At 43.0% G+C, this 16051-nt stretch overlaps 1 protein-coding gene across 1 annotated transcript in view; it reads left to right on the top strand.

Annotated features, from left to right (window-relative positions):
• Positions 1-8693: 8693 nt before the first annotated feature.
• ADAM12 (ADAM metallopeptidase domain 12) overlaps positions 8694-16051 on the top strand; it is a 659141-nt gene continuing 651783 nt past the window's right edge. The window contains exon 1 of the mRNA XM_030202952.1: positions 8694-8853. Coding sequence (XP_030058812.1) covers positions 8754-8853 — 100 coding nt within the window. The 5' untranslated portion in view covers positions 8694-8753. The remainder of the gene's footprint in view (positions 8854-16051) is intronic.

The raw sequence follows: 16051 nt of genomic DNA, 5'->3' as shown, positions 1-16051 counted from the left end.
GTTTAGTTATTAGATCTCATGATAGAGGTATATATATTTGTTATGTACCCCAGGTAACTGAGATTCCAGAGAAATAGCCTCCCAGGAAACAAAAATCTATCTATCTATCTATCTATATCCATATTTACAATGCTAAGTGAAGCTTCAAGAAACCTGGACAAATGGTCTCCCTCTCTGTTCAGTAAACCCTCCAGGACTCTTTCTCACTTTATTCCAAAGTTCAAACAGTAATAAATACTGTGTCGAATGTTTACCCCTCTTACCATTCTCCAAGTCTCTCAACAAGCCTAACAAACAATAGGACGGTAAAGAAATTATTGAAGACACATGTTTTTGCTAAAATCTACGGAAAGAACCAAAACACATAAAGTCCACACTCACTGTTCAGTAATGCATCAATACATCCACTTCTGAATTCTTATCCCCCGAAATCTCACCACACTCATACCTTTACCCACAGAGGAATGTATACCATATGTTTTCTTGTTATTATATATTTTCCCTTTAGTTTCCCTTGTTTCCTTCCAATGTTTCACTGTTCTTTTCCATTGCTATATTCCTTAACGACATTTGATTTGTCTCGTATAACTCTTCAAAATGTAATCCATAACCGAATTCAAACAAATTGTAATTCCATCATTCATAATGTATTGTAAGCCACACTGAGCCCGCAAAAAGGTGGGAAAATGTGAGATACAAATGCAATAAATAAATAAATAAATAAATAAACCCTCTTTGGACCAGGACAAGAAAGAGTTAGACTTTGGCAATTTATGGCATTTGACATTGTACAAGTTAACATTCTTAGCCAATACGGGATGAGCAGGACATACCCAACCTACAGGTATTTGCAGTCATTATATTGCAGTCCTAAAATTTACACTGAACCCCCACCAGGACCCATGGGAGCATTGGGGGGATCCTGGAGGGAAAGCGATAAATTCAGGCTGAGTAAAAGAGTAGTTGCTGTCCCCATACATGGCAACTAAGAGCGAGTTTGAGCTTCAGGTGGATAAGGGGAATCCAGTCTGGAAGCAGGTACCAGAGCAGGGGAAGCCTGTTCAAGGCTTGGGTGCAGCGATGTGAGGTGCATTGCCGGAAGGACAGACAAGAGGGTCTGTGCCTGAAGGAATTGAGCTGATTTCAAGAGTAACAAGAGCAGCCTGGGGATCATTACTGGCATGACAGGATGGGCAAAGGACAGCACTTCCTGTAAATATGTACATAAGTACATAAGTACATAAGTAGTGCCATACTGGGAAAGACCAAAGGTCCATCTAGCCCAGCATCCTGTCACCGACAGTGGCCAATCCAGGTCAAGGGCACCTGGCACGCTCCCCAAACGTAAAAACATTCCAGACAAGTTATACCTAAAAATGCGGAATTTTTCCAAGTCCATTTAATAGCGGTCTATGGACTTGTCCTTTAGGAATCTATCTAACCCCTTTTTAAACTCCGTCAAGCTAACCGCCCGTACCACGTTCTCCGGCAACGAATTCCAGAGTCTAATTACACGTTGGGTGAAGAAAAATTTTCTCCGATTCGTTTTAGATTTACCACACTGTAGCTTCAACTCATGCCCTCTAGTCCTAGTATTTTTGGATAGCGTGAACAGTCGCTTCACATCCACCCGATCCATTCCACTCATTATTTTATACACTTCTATCATATCTCCCCTCAGCCGTCTCTTCTCCAAGCTGAAAAGCCCTAGCCTTCTCAGCCTCTCTTCATAGGAAAGTCGTCCCATCCCCACTATCATTTTCGTCGCCCTTCGCTGTACCTTTTCCAATTCTACTATATCTTTTTTGAGATACGGAGACCAGTACTGAACACAATACTCCAGGTGCGGTCGCACCATGGAGCGATACAACGGCATTATAACATCCGCACACCTGGACTCCATACCCTTCCTAATAACACCCAACATTCTATTCGCTTTCCTAGCCGCAGCAGCACACTGAGCAGAAGGTTTCAGCGTATCATCGACGACGACACCCAGATCCCTTTCTTGATCCGTAACTCCTAACGCGGAACCTTGCAAGATGTAGCTATAATTCGGGTTCCTCTTACCCACATGCATCACTTTGCACTTGTCAACATTGAACTTCATCTGCCACTTGCACGCCCATTCTCCCAGTCTCGCAAGGTCCTCCTGTAATCGTTCACATTCCTCCTGCGACTTGACGACCCTGAATAATTTTGTGTCATCGGCGAATTTAATTACCTCACTAGTTATTCCCATCTCTAGGTCATTTATAAATACATTAAAAAGCAACGGACCCAGCACAGACCCCTGCGGGACCCCACTAACTACCCTCCTCCACTGAGAATACTGGCCACGCAATCCTACTCTCTGCTTCCTATCTTTCAACCAGTTCTTAATCCATAATAATACCCTACCTCCGATTCCATGACTCTGCAATTTCTTCAGGAGTCTTTCGTGCGGCACTTTGTCAAACGCCTTCTGAAAATCCAGATATACAATATCAACCGGCTCCCCATTGTCCACATGTTTGCTTACCCCCTCAAAAAAATGCACAGCATGGAAATACTCAAAGAATGAAATGGAGTGGCTGAGATCTTTATGAATGGCCTTGGATGGACAATACTAAAAAAAATAAAGAGTTTAACTGCTAGTTGCAGAAGTTCCAGTAAAATTATTTTACATTAAATAAAATTTCTTGGGTGCAGAGTGATCTTTGGAGTGCCAGTGGAGATGCCTGTTCCCAGAACTGGTAAAGTGCTACTGGACAGTCTGAACTACTTTCTCAAGACTCTGGATCTCTATTCCAGACCACCAACCCATTCCCAAGCTTGACTGTCAGGCAAATTGAGACTGTGAACACAGTGTGTGTGTGTGGTCCTCGGTGACACCATGTGATAGAGTAATGCTCCTGGCCTGGGTTGGACTGAATGGGTGGAGCGGAACTGAGCTGGCAGACCCTGAGACCCAGGTTGCATTGCTATTTACATTTATGTGCAAAGTGGAATGAGATTATCTTAAAACATGTTGAAGTTACAGACTTTTTTGCATGACCACCCAGAGATTTTTGCACGTTCAAAAATGTTTGCAATGTAGAACTACCATTATTTGAAATGAAAAAGGGAGTACCAGCTTACTGTTAATGACACCACACTGACAGTAATGTAGGTTTTTGTAAACAATAATTTGAATAATTTGTTTATGATAATATGATCATTTACAGATAATTTCTTTTAAAAGCATTACGGATCAGTACAGCAATCATGGGCAAGCTGCTGGTAACAGACAAAATGAGAATCCAGACACTGCGCGAACAAGGTTTCGGAGCAAAGGAGATAGTGGCTGCATAGCATCTGAACAACTGGAAGTGTGACTGCAAAATTCTGACACATTGTTAATTGTATTGTTTGACTGACATTACTGTGTTTTAGCACAAACATTTTTAACGTGCAAGATTGCTAGGTAGTAATGCTAAAATGTCAGTAACATCAACACAGCTTAGGATAATTAAATGTTGTTTAATAGTAGTATGTAAGTATGATGACTAAATAAGTAGACAGAGGGTACACTCTTTTCCCAAAAGGTCATGCATGCATGCGCAAGTTTGCACACGCACAATAGTCTGCACATGCCTGGTGGTTCCACACTTGAGAAAGAGTGTGCCCTTTTCCCAAAATACTTTGCCTTCTTTTCACATACTGGGGTAATTTCTATAAATAGCACCTAAAAAATCAGTGCCAAAAAATCCTATGCAAGTGATATTCTATAAGCCATGCCTAAAGTTTGGTGCAGTTTATAGAACTAGCGCTTATGCGGAGAGGTTGCGAGTAAATTTAGGAGCTGCCATTTGCACCAATCAAAATGTGGTGCAAATGTCCATACCTAAATTTATATGTGGAGCGTTGGTGTTCTATAATTATGTACGTAACCACACCCACAATCTGCCCCACAATGCCCAAGACCCTCCCATTTCCTCTCCCCCCATTTTTCAGGCCGCACGTCAATTTGAGGCATGGTCCCATGCCTAAATTTATACGTGTAAGTCCCAATTAAATCTAATTAGTGCCAATAATTACTTGTTAAACAGCCAATTATTGGCAATAATTTACTTATTATTCTATTAACTTGTGCGCACAAATCAGGGCCACCCCTACATTTTTTTTGGGGGGGGGGGGACTATTATAGAATCAGGGGGACTTTGATGGCGTTCAATGTGTGGACCGAACCCTGATGCAGCAATAGTGAAACATGCCTCATGTCGGCCAACAGTCCTTACATAGAATAATCAAGGTGACTTTATAAAGTTAATTGAGTATGAAAAAAATTGTTTTATATATAAAAGTCTTCAAGCAATTGGAAAATAAAGAATTTCTTAATAATTATAAGACATTGGGCCAATTTTTTTGATTATTGGACATTTACAAAGACTGAGCACTAATATCAAAGAATGACAAAACACAAAGGGCCAAATTCAGTAAATGGTGCCAAAAAATAGGCACCGGGAAAAAGCGCCAATGCTAACGTAGGCCCCCTTTTAGCACACCTTAGTAAAAAGAACTCCAGAATACTGACCCAAGTGGGTTTTATCGGGGTCCAAAATGGCGTCTGAAGCTGACAGGCATTTGTGGGCTCCTGAGTCTCCGTGATTGTGCCAGATGTTTGGAGTCTTTCTCCGTGCTGGACATGGGGAAAAGAAAAGGAAAAACCAAGACTTTCTCCTTCTCGAGCCTAGGAGAAAATCCTACGCCACGCCAGGCCACTCTAGAGAGATTCGGCGTTCAAACGCTGGGAGAGTTGACACCCGCTTCAATTGGTTCCGCAGATCTTGTGGCGGATCGCAGCATAGAGGGAGTTTCACTTAGTCCTCCCTCCAGCGCAGCTCCTCCACGACCTGGAAGCAGATCTGTGACGACGGAGACGCAGCATGGTGAAGCACCCAAAGTAGAGCAGGTTTCCCCTGCTGTAAGAGGAGGACCTTTGTCACCTGGGATTTTAACATCGGAGGATATGCAGGCTATTCAGCCTTCCTTCTCTTTCAACCAGGGAGCTGTTTCTAGAGGGAATGGAGGATTCAAGAAACCAGCTGTGGTGACCATGAAGTCCTTGTGGGATGCAATTCAAGGTTTGAACTCTTCCCTTCTTCAGGTATCTAACTCCTTTAAGGGAGAGGTTTTGAAGTTAAAACAATCCTATCAGGTTCTGTCTGGAAAAATTGAACTGCAAGTAAATAAAACTGATTCATTAGAAGGTGAAATTAAAATAACTACAGAACTTTGCCTCAACAATCATCAGGGACAGAGATATTCAAGCCCACAAGCTTGAATATTTAGATAATCACAAAAGAAGGAATAATCTGAGATTTTTAAATTTTCCTAAATCACCGTTAATTCCAGCATTGGATATGTAGAAAAAATACTTTTGTGAAATATTGGGAATTCCGGCTGAGGGTTACCCGCCCATAGTCAAAGCCTAATATATAACGGGTTTTTCAAGATCTCCATCTGTGCAACCTCAACCTGATTTAAATCTGAGTGAATTTTTGAAAAGTTCTTTAGAAGTTATAACAGAACGGACTGCCCTTCTGGTGACTTCTGCTTTAGAGCCAGACAGAAATAATATATTTCGTTCTTATTTTCACCATATACATGCTGTTTTTCTGGGATCTACGGTTCAAGTTTTCCCGGATTTAGCAAGGGACACGCAAAAAAGAAGGCGAGAATTTTTGGCCTTAAAACCGAAAGTTCTCAACTTAGGTGGCTCTTTTATATTAAAATTTGCTTGTAGATGTTTAGTGTCTCTAAATTTGATTAATTATGTCTTCTTTGACCCAAAGAAATTGCAGGAATGAATTAATTCTAAAGAAGGGGAAAGAGATGTTTCCTTGGTTGCTTCCACTAGTTAAGAATGTGCTGTATAAATTGGCTGTGACTGTTTGTTGCTTTCCACTGCCCCATTGATTTTGATGTATTCTTTTTCTTTTGTATTTCCTTGTATCTGGATCTAAATATTTGTGGACAAAGTTGATGGACAATTTTCTATTAGGTTAATTTTATTTTCCTTTCCTTTTGTAATTGCTAAGCATTTATGTTTGTTATATGAATGTAATATTAAAATCTATTTTAAAATAAAAGGACCCCAGAATTCTGCAAGTTATGTGCATAAGTCTGAGCACCACAGCACTACGTATGTGTATATCCCCTTGCAAATACTCAGGGGTCCTTTTACAAAGCTGTGGCAAAAGGGGGCCTGTGCTGGAGTCGGCTTCTGTTTTTGATGTGTGCCAAGGCCCCCTTTTACCGCAGCAGGCAAAAGGCAGGTCTTTGGGGTTTTTTTTTTTTTCAAGAAATGGCCGTTCGCCGAGTGCATGGCCAATTTGGGGGGGGGGGGGGGGGACACTTTCCGCCACCTATTTAGGTGGCTGTAACGGCTCCCGCGCTAATCCGACAGTAACCGAGCAGCACGCAGCACTGCCCAATTACTGCCAGGTACACACTGGCACTACAAAAATTGAAATATTTTTGCAGTGCTACGGTAGCCTGGCGGTACTTTCCTTTTAGCGAGCAGTAAGCCCGCGTTGGGCTTACTGTCACTTTGTAAAAGGGCCCCTCAAGCAGGTATTTTTGCAGAACAGCACTTAGGTGACCTTTTAGCAGTTAAGACAGATAAATGCCATTGTTCTAATCATCTATAGGCCCAGTAAGCACATGTTAGCATGTTTGTTTATTTAGATTTTGCTCACATCTTTTTCAGTAGTAGCTCAAGGTGTACATTTAGGTACACTGGATATTTCTTTGTCCCAGGAGGGCTCACAATCGTACCTGAGGCAATGGAGGATTAAGTGACTTGCCCAAGATCACAAGGAACAGCAGTGGGATTTGAACCGGCCACCTCTGGATTGCAAAACTGGTGCTCTAACCACTAGGCTACTCCTCCACTAGCAACATTCTATGTAGAAGCCTGCCCTTGCAGATCAGCAACACGGCTGTGCAGGCTTCTGTTTCTGTGAGTCTGACGTCCTGCATGTACGTGCAGGACGTCAGACTCACAGAAACAGAAGCCTGCGCAGCCGTGTTGCTGATCTGCAAGGGCAGGCTTCTACATGGAATGTTGCTAGTGAAATAGCAACATTCATTTCATGTAGAATCTCAAATAGGGGAAAGGGAAATTCGACTTGATATACTGCCTTTCTGAGTTTTTTTTTTTTTTTGCAACTACATTCAAAGCGGTTTACATATATTCAGGTACTTATTTTGTACCAGGGACAATGGAGGGTTAAGTGACTTGCCCAGAGTCACAAGGAGCTGCAGTGGGAATTGAACTCAGTTCCCCAGGATCAAAGTCCACTGCACTAACCACTAGGCTACTCCTCCACTAGCAACATTCCATGTAGAAGCCTGCCCTTGCGGATCAGCGATGCGGCCGCGCAGGCTTCTGTTTCTGTGAGTCTGACGTCCTGCACATGTGCAGGAGGTCAGACTCACAGAAACAGAAGCCTGCACAGCCATGTTGCTGATCCACAAGGCAGGCTTCTACATGGAATGTTGCTAGCGGTGGAATAGCAACATTCATTCCAAGTAGAATCTCAACTAGTAGCAACATTCCAGAATCTCCAATAGTAGCAACAGCAACATTCCATGTAGAATCTCAAATATTTATTTAGATTTTGCTCACACCTTTTTCAGTAGTAGCTCAAGGTGGGGTTACATTCAGGTACTCTGGATATTTCTCTGTCTCAGGAGGGTTCACAATCCAAGTTTGTACCTGAGGCAATGGAGGGTTAAGTGACTTGGCCAAGATCACAAGGAGCAGAAGTGGGATTTGAACCGGTCACCTCTGGATTGCAAGACCGGCTCTCTAACCACTAGGCCACTCCTCCTGTTTTTGTAACCTCATAAATGTAGGAAGGGGAGTGAAGCTGGATCGACTATTTTTGCATTAGATTGGACTGGACTCCCGAAGGTGCATTCACGGAAAGGGAAACCCTAGGAAACATGACGTCATTGTTTTAAAGCTCTCTAAGGTCAATTTTTACCATTTCTGTAGCCACATAAATTAATTTATAATTTAAAAATGAATACACAGTATATAATGTGATCATTTTCCCTGCCACAAAACATGATTTCTTCCTCTTCCCAGAAGCAAGATTTCCAATCTCTGTATTTAGGAAACTGGGTTTAAACCAGTTGGTCAACAGCAATTGCTTAAATGCTTTCTCGCTGTCCTCTCTTTCATTTGCTTCAGTTGGGGAATCTAGTCAGTCAGATTTAGCATATTTTCAGGGTGAAAAGCATTGCCTGGTTGAAAGGAATTTGTCTGTGTCCCGTCTCCAAAAGCCTCGCGATTGAGTAATTTCCCCGCTGAGTGTGTTGCCCAGCCGTGATCGGGCTCTAGGGCCCTGTGGATTCCGGACTCGGGGCAGCAGGGGAAAAAAAAAAATTGTTCCATTGTAATGAGGGCTGCAAATGCTGGCAGGGCTACATTTCACAGGCCTGCCTTCTTTCACTAACGATCTTCATGCCTCCTACTAGCCAACACGGACAGTTTGCTCATTTATTGCAACGGTCAACAGATTTCCCCTGCCAAAAAAAAAAAAAAAGGACAAAACTTTATGAAAGAAACATCAGCTCATCAGCCCCTTGGCAGGAGGGGTTTTAGAGTTAACTCATGCAGGAAATCACTCACATCCTGAGTCCCTGCTCTCTGTGAAGAGTACATGATGGTGCTGCTCTCCCGGGCCAGCTGATGAGCCGTTGCCTGTCAGACGGATAAGATGGCAAAGCATCTGAGAGGGGAACAGCTCTCCTCTCCCCCATCTCACATCTTAGTACTGATGTTAACCTTTAACTGGCTGATTTCTTCCCGAGCCCGGGGTAAGTTCCCGTCTAAATACGACTGTCCTCCACATAAAAAGAGCGGTTCGCAGCTTTTGATATGTTTTTTTTAGCACGCCTGCTTCTTGAGGAAGAAAACTTTTTTGAGCTGTCTGCATTTGAACAATTTTCCTCTGATGCTTTTGCCTTGAGTGGTTCCTTTTTGGCTTGATTGCTGTCTGCAGAGCAGCCCGTTGTGACTTTTTTTTTTTTTTTTTGCTTGCTTAGGGCTAATTGGACTTTTTTGCCGATTTGAAGAGGGAGGGGAAGCACAGTGGATGTTATCTGCATTGGAAGAGACGTTAAAGCTGAAACACACTACAGTTCACTCACTGGTGCAAGTTTGTGCCCACCAGTGTAAGGCAAAGTGCCCTCAGTATGAAATTTAGGAGATCGCATTGTGCACAATAGTTCATTCCATGAGTGTTCGCTGTACACGTTCAATACAGTGAATGGAGAACTCAAAAAAGGGTGTAGACTGTAGAGTGATGCGAGCAGGACAAAAAGCATAGTTCAGAAGAGCCCCGTGCACAAAAAAGAAAAACCAGTGCAGAACAGAACAGGACGGTACCTTAGCAGCTACAGGTAAATTAGCCGGTAACTGCTCAGCATAGGGCGAAGTCTGACGACTGCAGTGGGAAGTCAATTTGCAGCGCGCGGACACAGTCTAGCAGGTTGCCACGTGCGACATTGTTTGACGCTGTGGCTAGAATACAAGTTAAGTCAAATGCAATGCACTGGGAATTCAGTGCGCGCAAATAACTGGTAAAGTGTACACGCTTTGATTATTCATCGGTAGCTACTGTTTAGCAGATCATGGTGAAATACAATTTGTTACAACAAACTCAGTACTCTGTTATTTTTGTATATTAATATACAAAAATAACAGAGAGTACTGAGTTTGTTGTAATTTATGTATAGTGATCTCTGGTTCAATATAATATTCCCCAGTATAAGTGAGATTTTGAAATACAACTTGTGCCACGCTGTGTGTGCTAATGTTGTACAGTACAGTTTAAAGCCTGGGGTAGGTGGACCAAAGAGCTCCGTTCAGCCAGCAGCCATCTCTGGAACCAAGTTCAGAGAATCAGGAGTGACCTGGCACTGCAATTAGTGAATTCTCTGCCATCGCACAACCCAATGAATGTGCAGTCCAGGGGTTCAACGATCATGATCAGGGCATAGGAGCCAGTCCCGAGGGTGCTTGAGCACCCCTAATACTGAGCAAACTCCTTGACTGTATTCAGGGAGAGGTCGCCCCCAATAATTTTGAGACGTTGGTTCCTATGATTATAGGGCGAGAAGCAAATGAAACATGTTTGCCCTGTTACCACTGAAAGAGATACATTGTGATTTTGCCTGAAATGACCTGGACAGTGTTTGTGACTGTAATTGTCCTGATGTTGTAATTAGGAATCAGACTGTGAATCTCATGTACACACTTGCAAACCACTGCGTCTATGCGCATATACGTTATTTTAGTGATGAGAGGAAAAACCTCATACTACTGTGGCTTGACTCGGTTACTTCAACCAGGAAAAAAAACAGCAAACAGCTCTAAGCCCACAGTGAAAAAGTAATCATTGGCACAGAAACCTCTCATTAAGCTTCTTCAGTGATACAATAAATCAATCAAAACCAGTTATCTGTACTGTGCTCTGCCGCTCCGTTAATGTTCTCTCACAGAGTGAGGTCCCGATGGACCCGTTTCGCTTAGGCTTTTTCAAGAGTCCTCACCATTTGACCTGGAACAGCAACAAAAACGCATGATAAATGCAAGAAGAAGTCACAGCAAGACAGACTATAGTGGGCAGGTGCATAAATACTGAATCCTCCGGTACCCTGAGAGCTACAGTCCCATGGCATACGAAGCAAGCAAGCAGGCTTGCAAAAGGCACATCGAAAATTTAAAGCTACGCTTCCAAAGGGAAACACCCAACGCGGATCAGTGCATCATGACGTCCTAACGTCAAGACGTCACAAAATTCCGAGCGCCATCAAAATCAAAACAAAACCAATACGTGGAAAACTCCAAACCAAGGCAGACAACCCAGTCGAAAAAGTTCAGTCCAAAAAAGTTTACTGCCCTGCATATCCTCCAAAAAACATCCTGAAAACCAGTCCACAAGTTTTAACCCATGGAGTACCAGATAGTCATGAAAAGAAAGCAGTCCAATTGATTAAAGAGTTTAACCCCTTAGGCCCCAGGATATCCAATCTGAAAATACAACGTTGCTCACACTGTAATAAAGCCTTGCTGCGGTCACCCCCACGCTTGTTAGGGGGGACGCCATCGATAATCCAACCCTTGAAAGAGTCAAAGGAGTGACCACATTCTTTACAGTGGGCTACCAGTGGTGCTCCAAACTTGTTATTAAATACACATGATTTGTGTTCACTCAATCGCACAGATAATTACAACTGGGTTTTCCCCACATACCACTTCAAACAAGGACATTGCAATACATAAACCACATACTCAGACATGCAGGTTGTGCTGAATCGCAACTTGTACATTCTCCCGTCTTTGGGATTGGCAAATTCAGTGCATTCGATGGATATGTCGCAATATCGGCAGGAACCACACTTTGAATAACCTCCAGTCTCACCCACATTGTGTTCACCAAGTCAGCTGGACTGACAATCTCCTTCAGATTGCGGTCTCGGGAAAAGGCTATATGCAGTTGATGATGTTGAAACAGCTTGTGTGATTGTATGATGTCCCAGTTCTTACGAATGATCCTCACCACCTCTTCCCCTCTCATCGTATAACGTACCACGAAAGTTTCATAAAGGTCCCCTTGAGTGGGTTGGCACTCACTGTTTAGCAAAAGATCCTGGTTGTTAAACCTTGCTGTAGTGTATGAGCGCCTCAAGAGCTGTGCTGGGTATCCCCGAGTGGCTAATGATTCCAGCAGATCACCAGCTTGGATTTTATAGTTATTAATTTCACTACAGACCCTTCGATGTCTCAAAAACTGCAAAAAAGATAAACTACATTTTAATGAAACTGGATGATTGCTGTGAAATTGCAACAACGTGTTTCTGTCTGTTGGTTTCTTAAACACCTTGGTCTTAAAAGCATTTTGTTGCTTGATGACCCACACATCCAAGAAGGCGATCTTCTCAGCAGATACTTCGTGGGTAAATTGGAGGGCATTCAACCAATCCATGACCCCGGACAAAGTCATCTGGTCACCATCCCATAACAAAAAAACATCATCTATAAAACATTTCCATAGTTTAATTTGGGCCTGGAATGGGGAATCTTTCAACCACTTGTTCTCAAAGTCCATCATGAATAGATTGGCAATGGAAGGGGCGAAAGTTGCTCCCATTGCTACTCCCGATATTTGCCAAAAAAGTTAATCTTGGAACCAAAAAAAGTTCCTTTTTAAAGCCAACTTGGTTAGTTACAGCAAAAATTCCATGGGTTCTTCCAAAGGTCGGGGCCTCGAATCCAATGCTTGATCTTGGGGGATGGAAGTATACAAAGACTTGATATCCAGTGTGACAAATAGTACAGTACAGATAGGTGGTTTTGATTGATTTATTGTATCACTGAAGAAGCTTAATGAGAGTTTTTTGTGCCAATGATAGAGCTGTTTGCTGTTTTTTTCCAGTTGAAGTAACCGAGTCAAGCCACAGTAGTATGAGGTTTTTCCTCTCATCACTAAAATAACGTTTATGCGCATAGACGCAGTGGTTTGCGAGTGTGTACATGAGATTCACAGTGTGTTTGGTTGTATAACTGATTTAATAGTGAATCGGATCTATTGTAATTAGGAATCAGCAAAATGCTATTTTTTTAAAGAAATCGTGATCCAATATTGGGAAGACTTGAATCTGCTCACTGTATCATAAAACAGTGTAAAGAGTGCTGAGCGCAAGAATTTAGTTCATCCTTTTTTTAGTTGTACCTCAAGTGGAGTTACATTCAGGTATCATAGGACTAATGCTGAAAGATTCCTGGTAGAGTCCTCATTCTATTGCAAAATTAGCACAGATAGTGGTGGCATGCTCAAACTAATGAACATGTAAATTACTGCCATGTTAAAACTGTGGTGGTAATCTGCAGCTCAGTGCTAAATGTCAGCTTTCCTGTCAGTGAGTGGTGATTGGTTCAGGCACTGACGGGAAAATAGACTAAAGAAAATGTCAAGGGCATGCAACTGACCCCTACTCACAACCTGACACTTCTTCCTGCAACTCCCATACATATCCCTAGTGTTTAAGGCACTCACCCTGCCCCCTCCTTCTAACCTGACCTGACCCAATCCAATACAACTCAGCACCCACTCCATCCCCCACCCCAGATATTAAATAAAAAAACATTCCCAGATGGTCTAATGGCCTCCTTCCTCCCACACAAATCCCTGGTAGTCTAATGGGCTTTTCCCAAATCCTACAAAAAAATCCCTGGTAGTTTACTGCCCCACCCCCACCCTGTGACTTCAGCCCCGAGGCCTCCTGACCCCATATATGGAATGAGTGAGAAGCAATGCCCACTTGCTCCTGTTTCCGGGTGCCACCACTTACAAAATAGTAGTGTCCCTCCCTATACGAGAAATTCCCTTATGTAGTAGACAGATCCCACCTGGTACATCCCAGGATACAAGCGGCAAAGCAGAGGGAGTCCAGAGAAGGGGCACACTCAAGGTTTGCCACAAAAAGATTTATTGAGCATTGACCCAACTTGGCCAAGTTTCGGCACTTATGCCTACCGTCAGGAGTCAACAAATGTTCCACCTTCATAAAAACACAAGTGGCATAAATAATTGTGCATCCAGTGTAGCTGCCGGGCACTGGCACGCTGGATGCCAAACACTGTTATATTAATGAGGATATGCCATGTGAGGTCGGGTTCTGCTATTTTGCAGATGGCAGTGTTCAGAGGCAGGAGCAAGTGGTCATTGCTCCTGCTTCATTACAGGAATGGGGTCAGGGGACTTTGGGGTTGAGGTCATGGGGATGGGTATGGGGACCCTAGACCAACAGGGATTTTCTGTGGGACATGAGAGGGGGAGAAGACCACGAGACTACTTGCAATTTATGTGGGAGGGAAGGGGCTTGGGGGTCAGTAGACCATTGCTTTGATCTGTGAGTCAGTGAATGGTGATATATTTCAAATACATAACCTAACCTAACCACCTGGGAATCTTTTTTATTTCATATTGGAAGGGGGGGGGGGGGGAGACAGGACAGGATGGGATACGGTGTTTGAATAGTCAGGATTGATGCAGGAAGCAATCCAGTGCAGGGTAGTTGGGTTGGAGGGAGAGAAGTGGTGCTGCTAAACACCCATTCCTCTCAACCAATGCTTCTATCCTGGCCTGGACCTGGCAAAACGTTTCCCGTGCCAAACACGCTTGAGGAAATTTTTTTTTGAGGATGGCTGTGGGTTAATTAATGACTGCATTAACTTATATTTAAATGCATTTAATGCATATTGAGGTAATGGTTTCAGTGCAAGTTAATACCTTCACTGAAACCATTTGAGCATAGCTCGGGCGATAACTTTAACCATTAGATTACACCTCCGTGCCAAGTGCGAAGAGTGCTAAGAATAGTGGGTGCCATATACAAAGCAATATAATATATTGCACAGTGTGGTGTAAAACAGTGAATACTAGCACATAACAGCAGAGAGGACCACATTCAGCATGGGTTAAACACACTGAGCAGGCCAGCTGCTGATATTCAGTGGCTCTTAACCAGGCAGTGCCACTGGATATCGACTCTAATGACTCAGGGCAGCAGCAGTCCTGAGGTGGAGATGGGGAGGAGCTGGCCTTTGAGGGCATAGGTCATATGCCGTGTAGCTAAGTAGCCAGATAGGACTGAACTAAAGGCTGTTTTGTCTTTGATCACCTAGCTGTGCCATTGCTGGCACTGCATATTGGCTGGCACTCACATAACCTTTGAATAACTGCTGCCGGGTCACCGATCCATCCCCACACTCTACTCCCTGAAACCAACCCCAGATCTGATTTCCCCTTTATATTGCCCTATTATTCCCCCTTGCTCTGTAACCAACCCTCCCACCACCATTCCCAAGACTTACCCTCAAGATGATTTCTGGGGTGAAAGTGGCCCCTTCCATTTCCATCCCATTAGGGGTCAGTCTTCCATTTAAAAGGTGGTCCAGGGGTGGGGAGGAGTTCGAAATGGCGCAGAGGGATTGGAAAGGATATGATAATGGAATGGATCAAATCTGGTGGTGTTTTTGGAGAATGGAGTGGGGAGATCAGAATTGGGAGAGGGGGCAGTGAATCTGACACATTACATCCTTTTATCTGAGTGCCAGCCAATATTCGGCCAGGACCTGGATACATGCTAGCAGCTAGCTCCTGGGTATATTTTAAGTATATTAAAAGCAAGAAGCTGGCAAAAGAATCAGTTGGGCCTCTAGATGACTGAGGGGTGAAAGGGGCGATAAGGGAAGACAAAGCCATAGTGAAGAGATTAAATGAATTCTTTGCTTCGGTCTTCACCAAGGAAGATTTGGGAGAGATACTGGTGCCAGAAAGATATTCAAAGCTGATGAGTCAGAGAAACCGAATGAAATATCTATAAATCTGGAAGATGTAATAGTGCAATTTGACAAACTGAAGAGTAGCAAATCGCCTGGACCGGATGGTATTCATCCCAGAGTACTGGTAGAATTGAAAAATGAACTTGCAGAACTATTGTTAATAACATGTAATTTATCTTTAAAATCAAGCATGGTACTGGAAGATTAGAGGGTGGCCAATGTAACGCCTATTTTTAAAAAAGGTTCCAGAGGTGATCCAGGAAATTATAGACTGATGAGCCTGACATCAGTGCTAGGCAAAATGGTAGAGACTATTATAAAGAACAAAATTACAGAGCATATTCAAAAGCATGGATTAATGAGACAAAACCAACATGGATTTAGTGAAGGGAAATCTTGTCTCACCAATCTATAACATTTCTTTAAAGGGGTGATCAAACATGTGGATAAAGGTGAGCTGATCGATATTGTGTATCTGGATTTTCAAAAAGCATTTGACAAAATACCTCATGAAGGACTCCAGAGGAAATTGGAGAGTCATGGGATAGGAGGTAGCGTACTATTGTGGATTAAAAATTGGTTAAATGATAGAAAACAGAAGGTAGGGATAAATAGTCAGTATTGTCAATAGAGAAGGGTAGATAGTGGAGTTCCGCAGGGGTC

Source organism: Microcaecilia unicolor, chromosome 5, assembly GCF_901765095.1.
Source record: "Microcaecilia unicolor chromosome 5, aMicUni1.1, whole genome shotgun sequence".
NCBI lineage: Eukaryota > Metazoa > Chordata > Amphibia > Gymnophiona > Siphonopidae > Microcaecilia > Microcaecilia unicolor.
The sequence above is the reverse complement of the archived record's forward strand: the minus strand, read 5'-3'. Positions and strand labels throughout refer to the sequence as shown.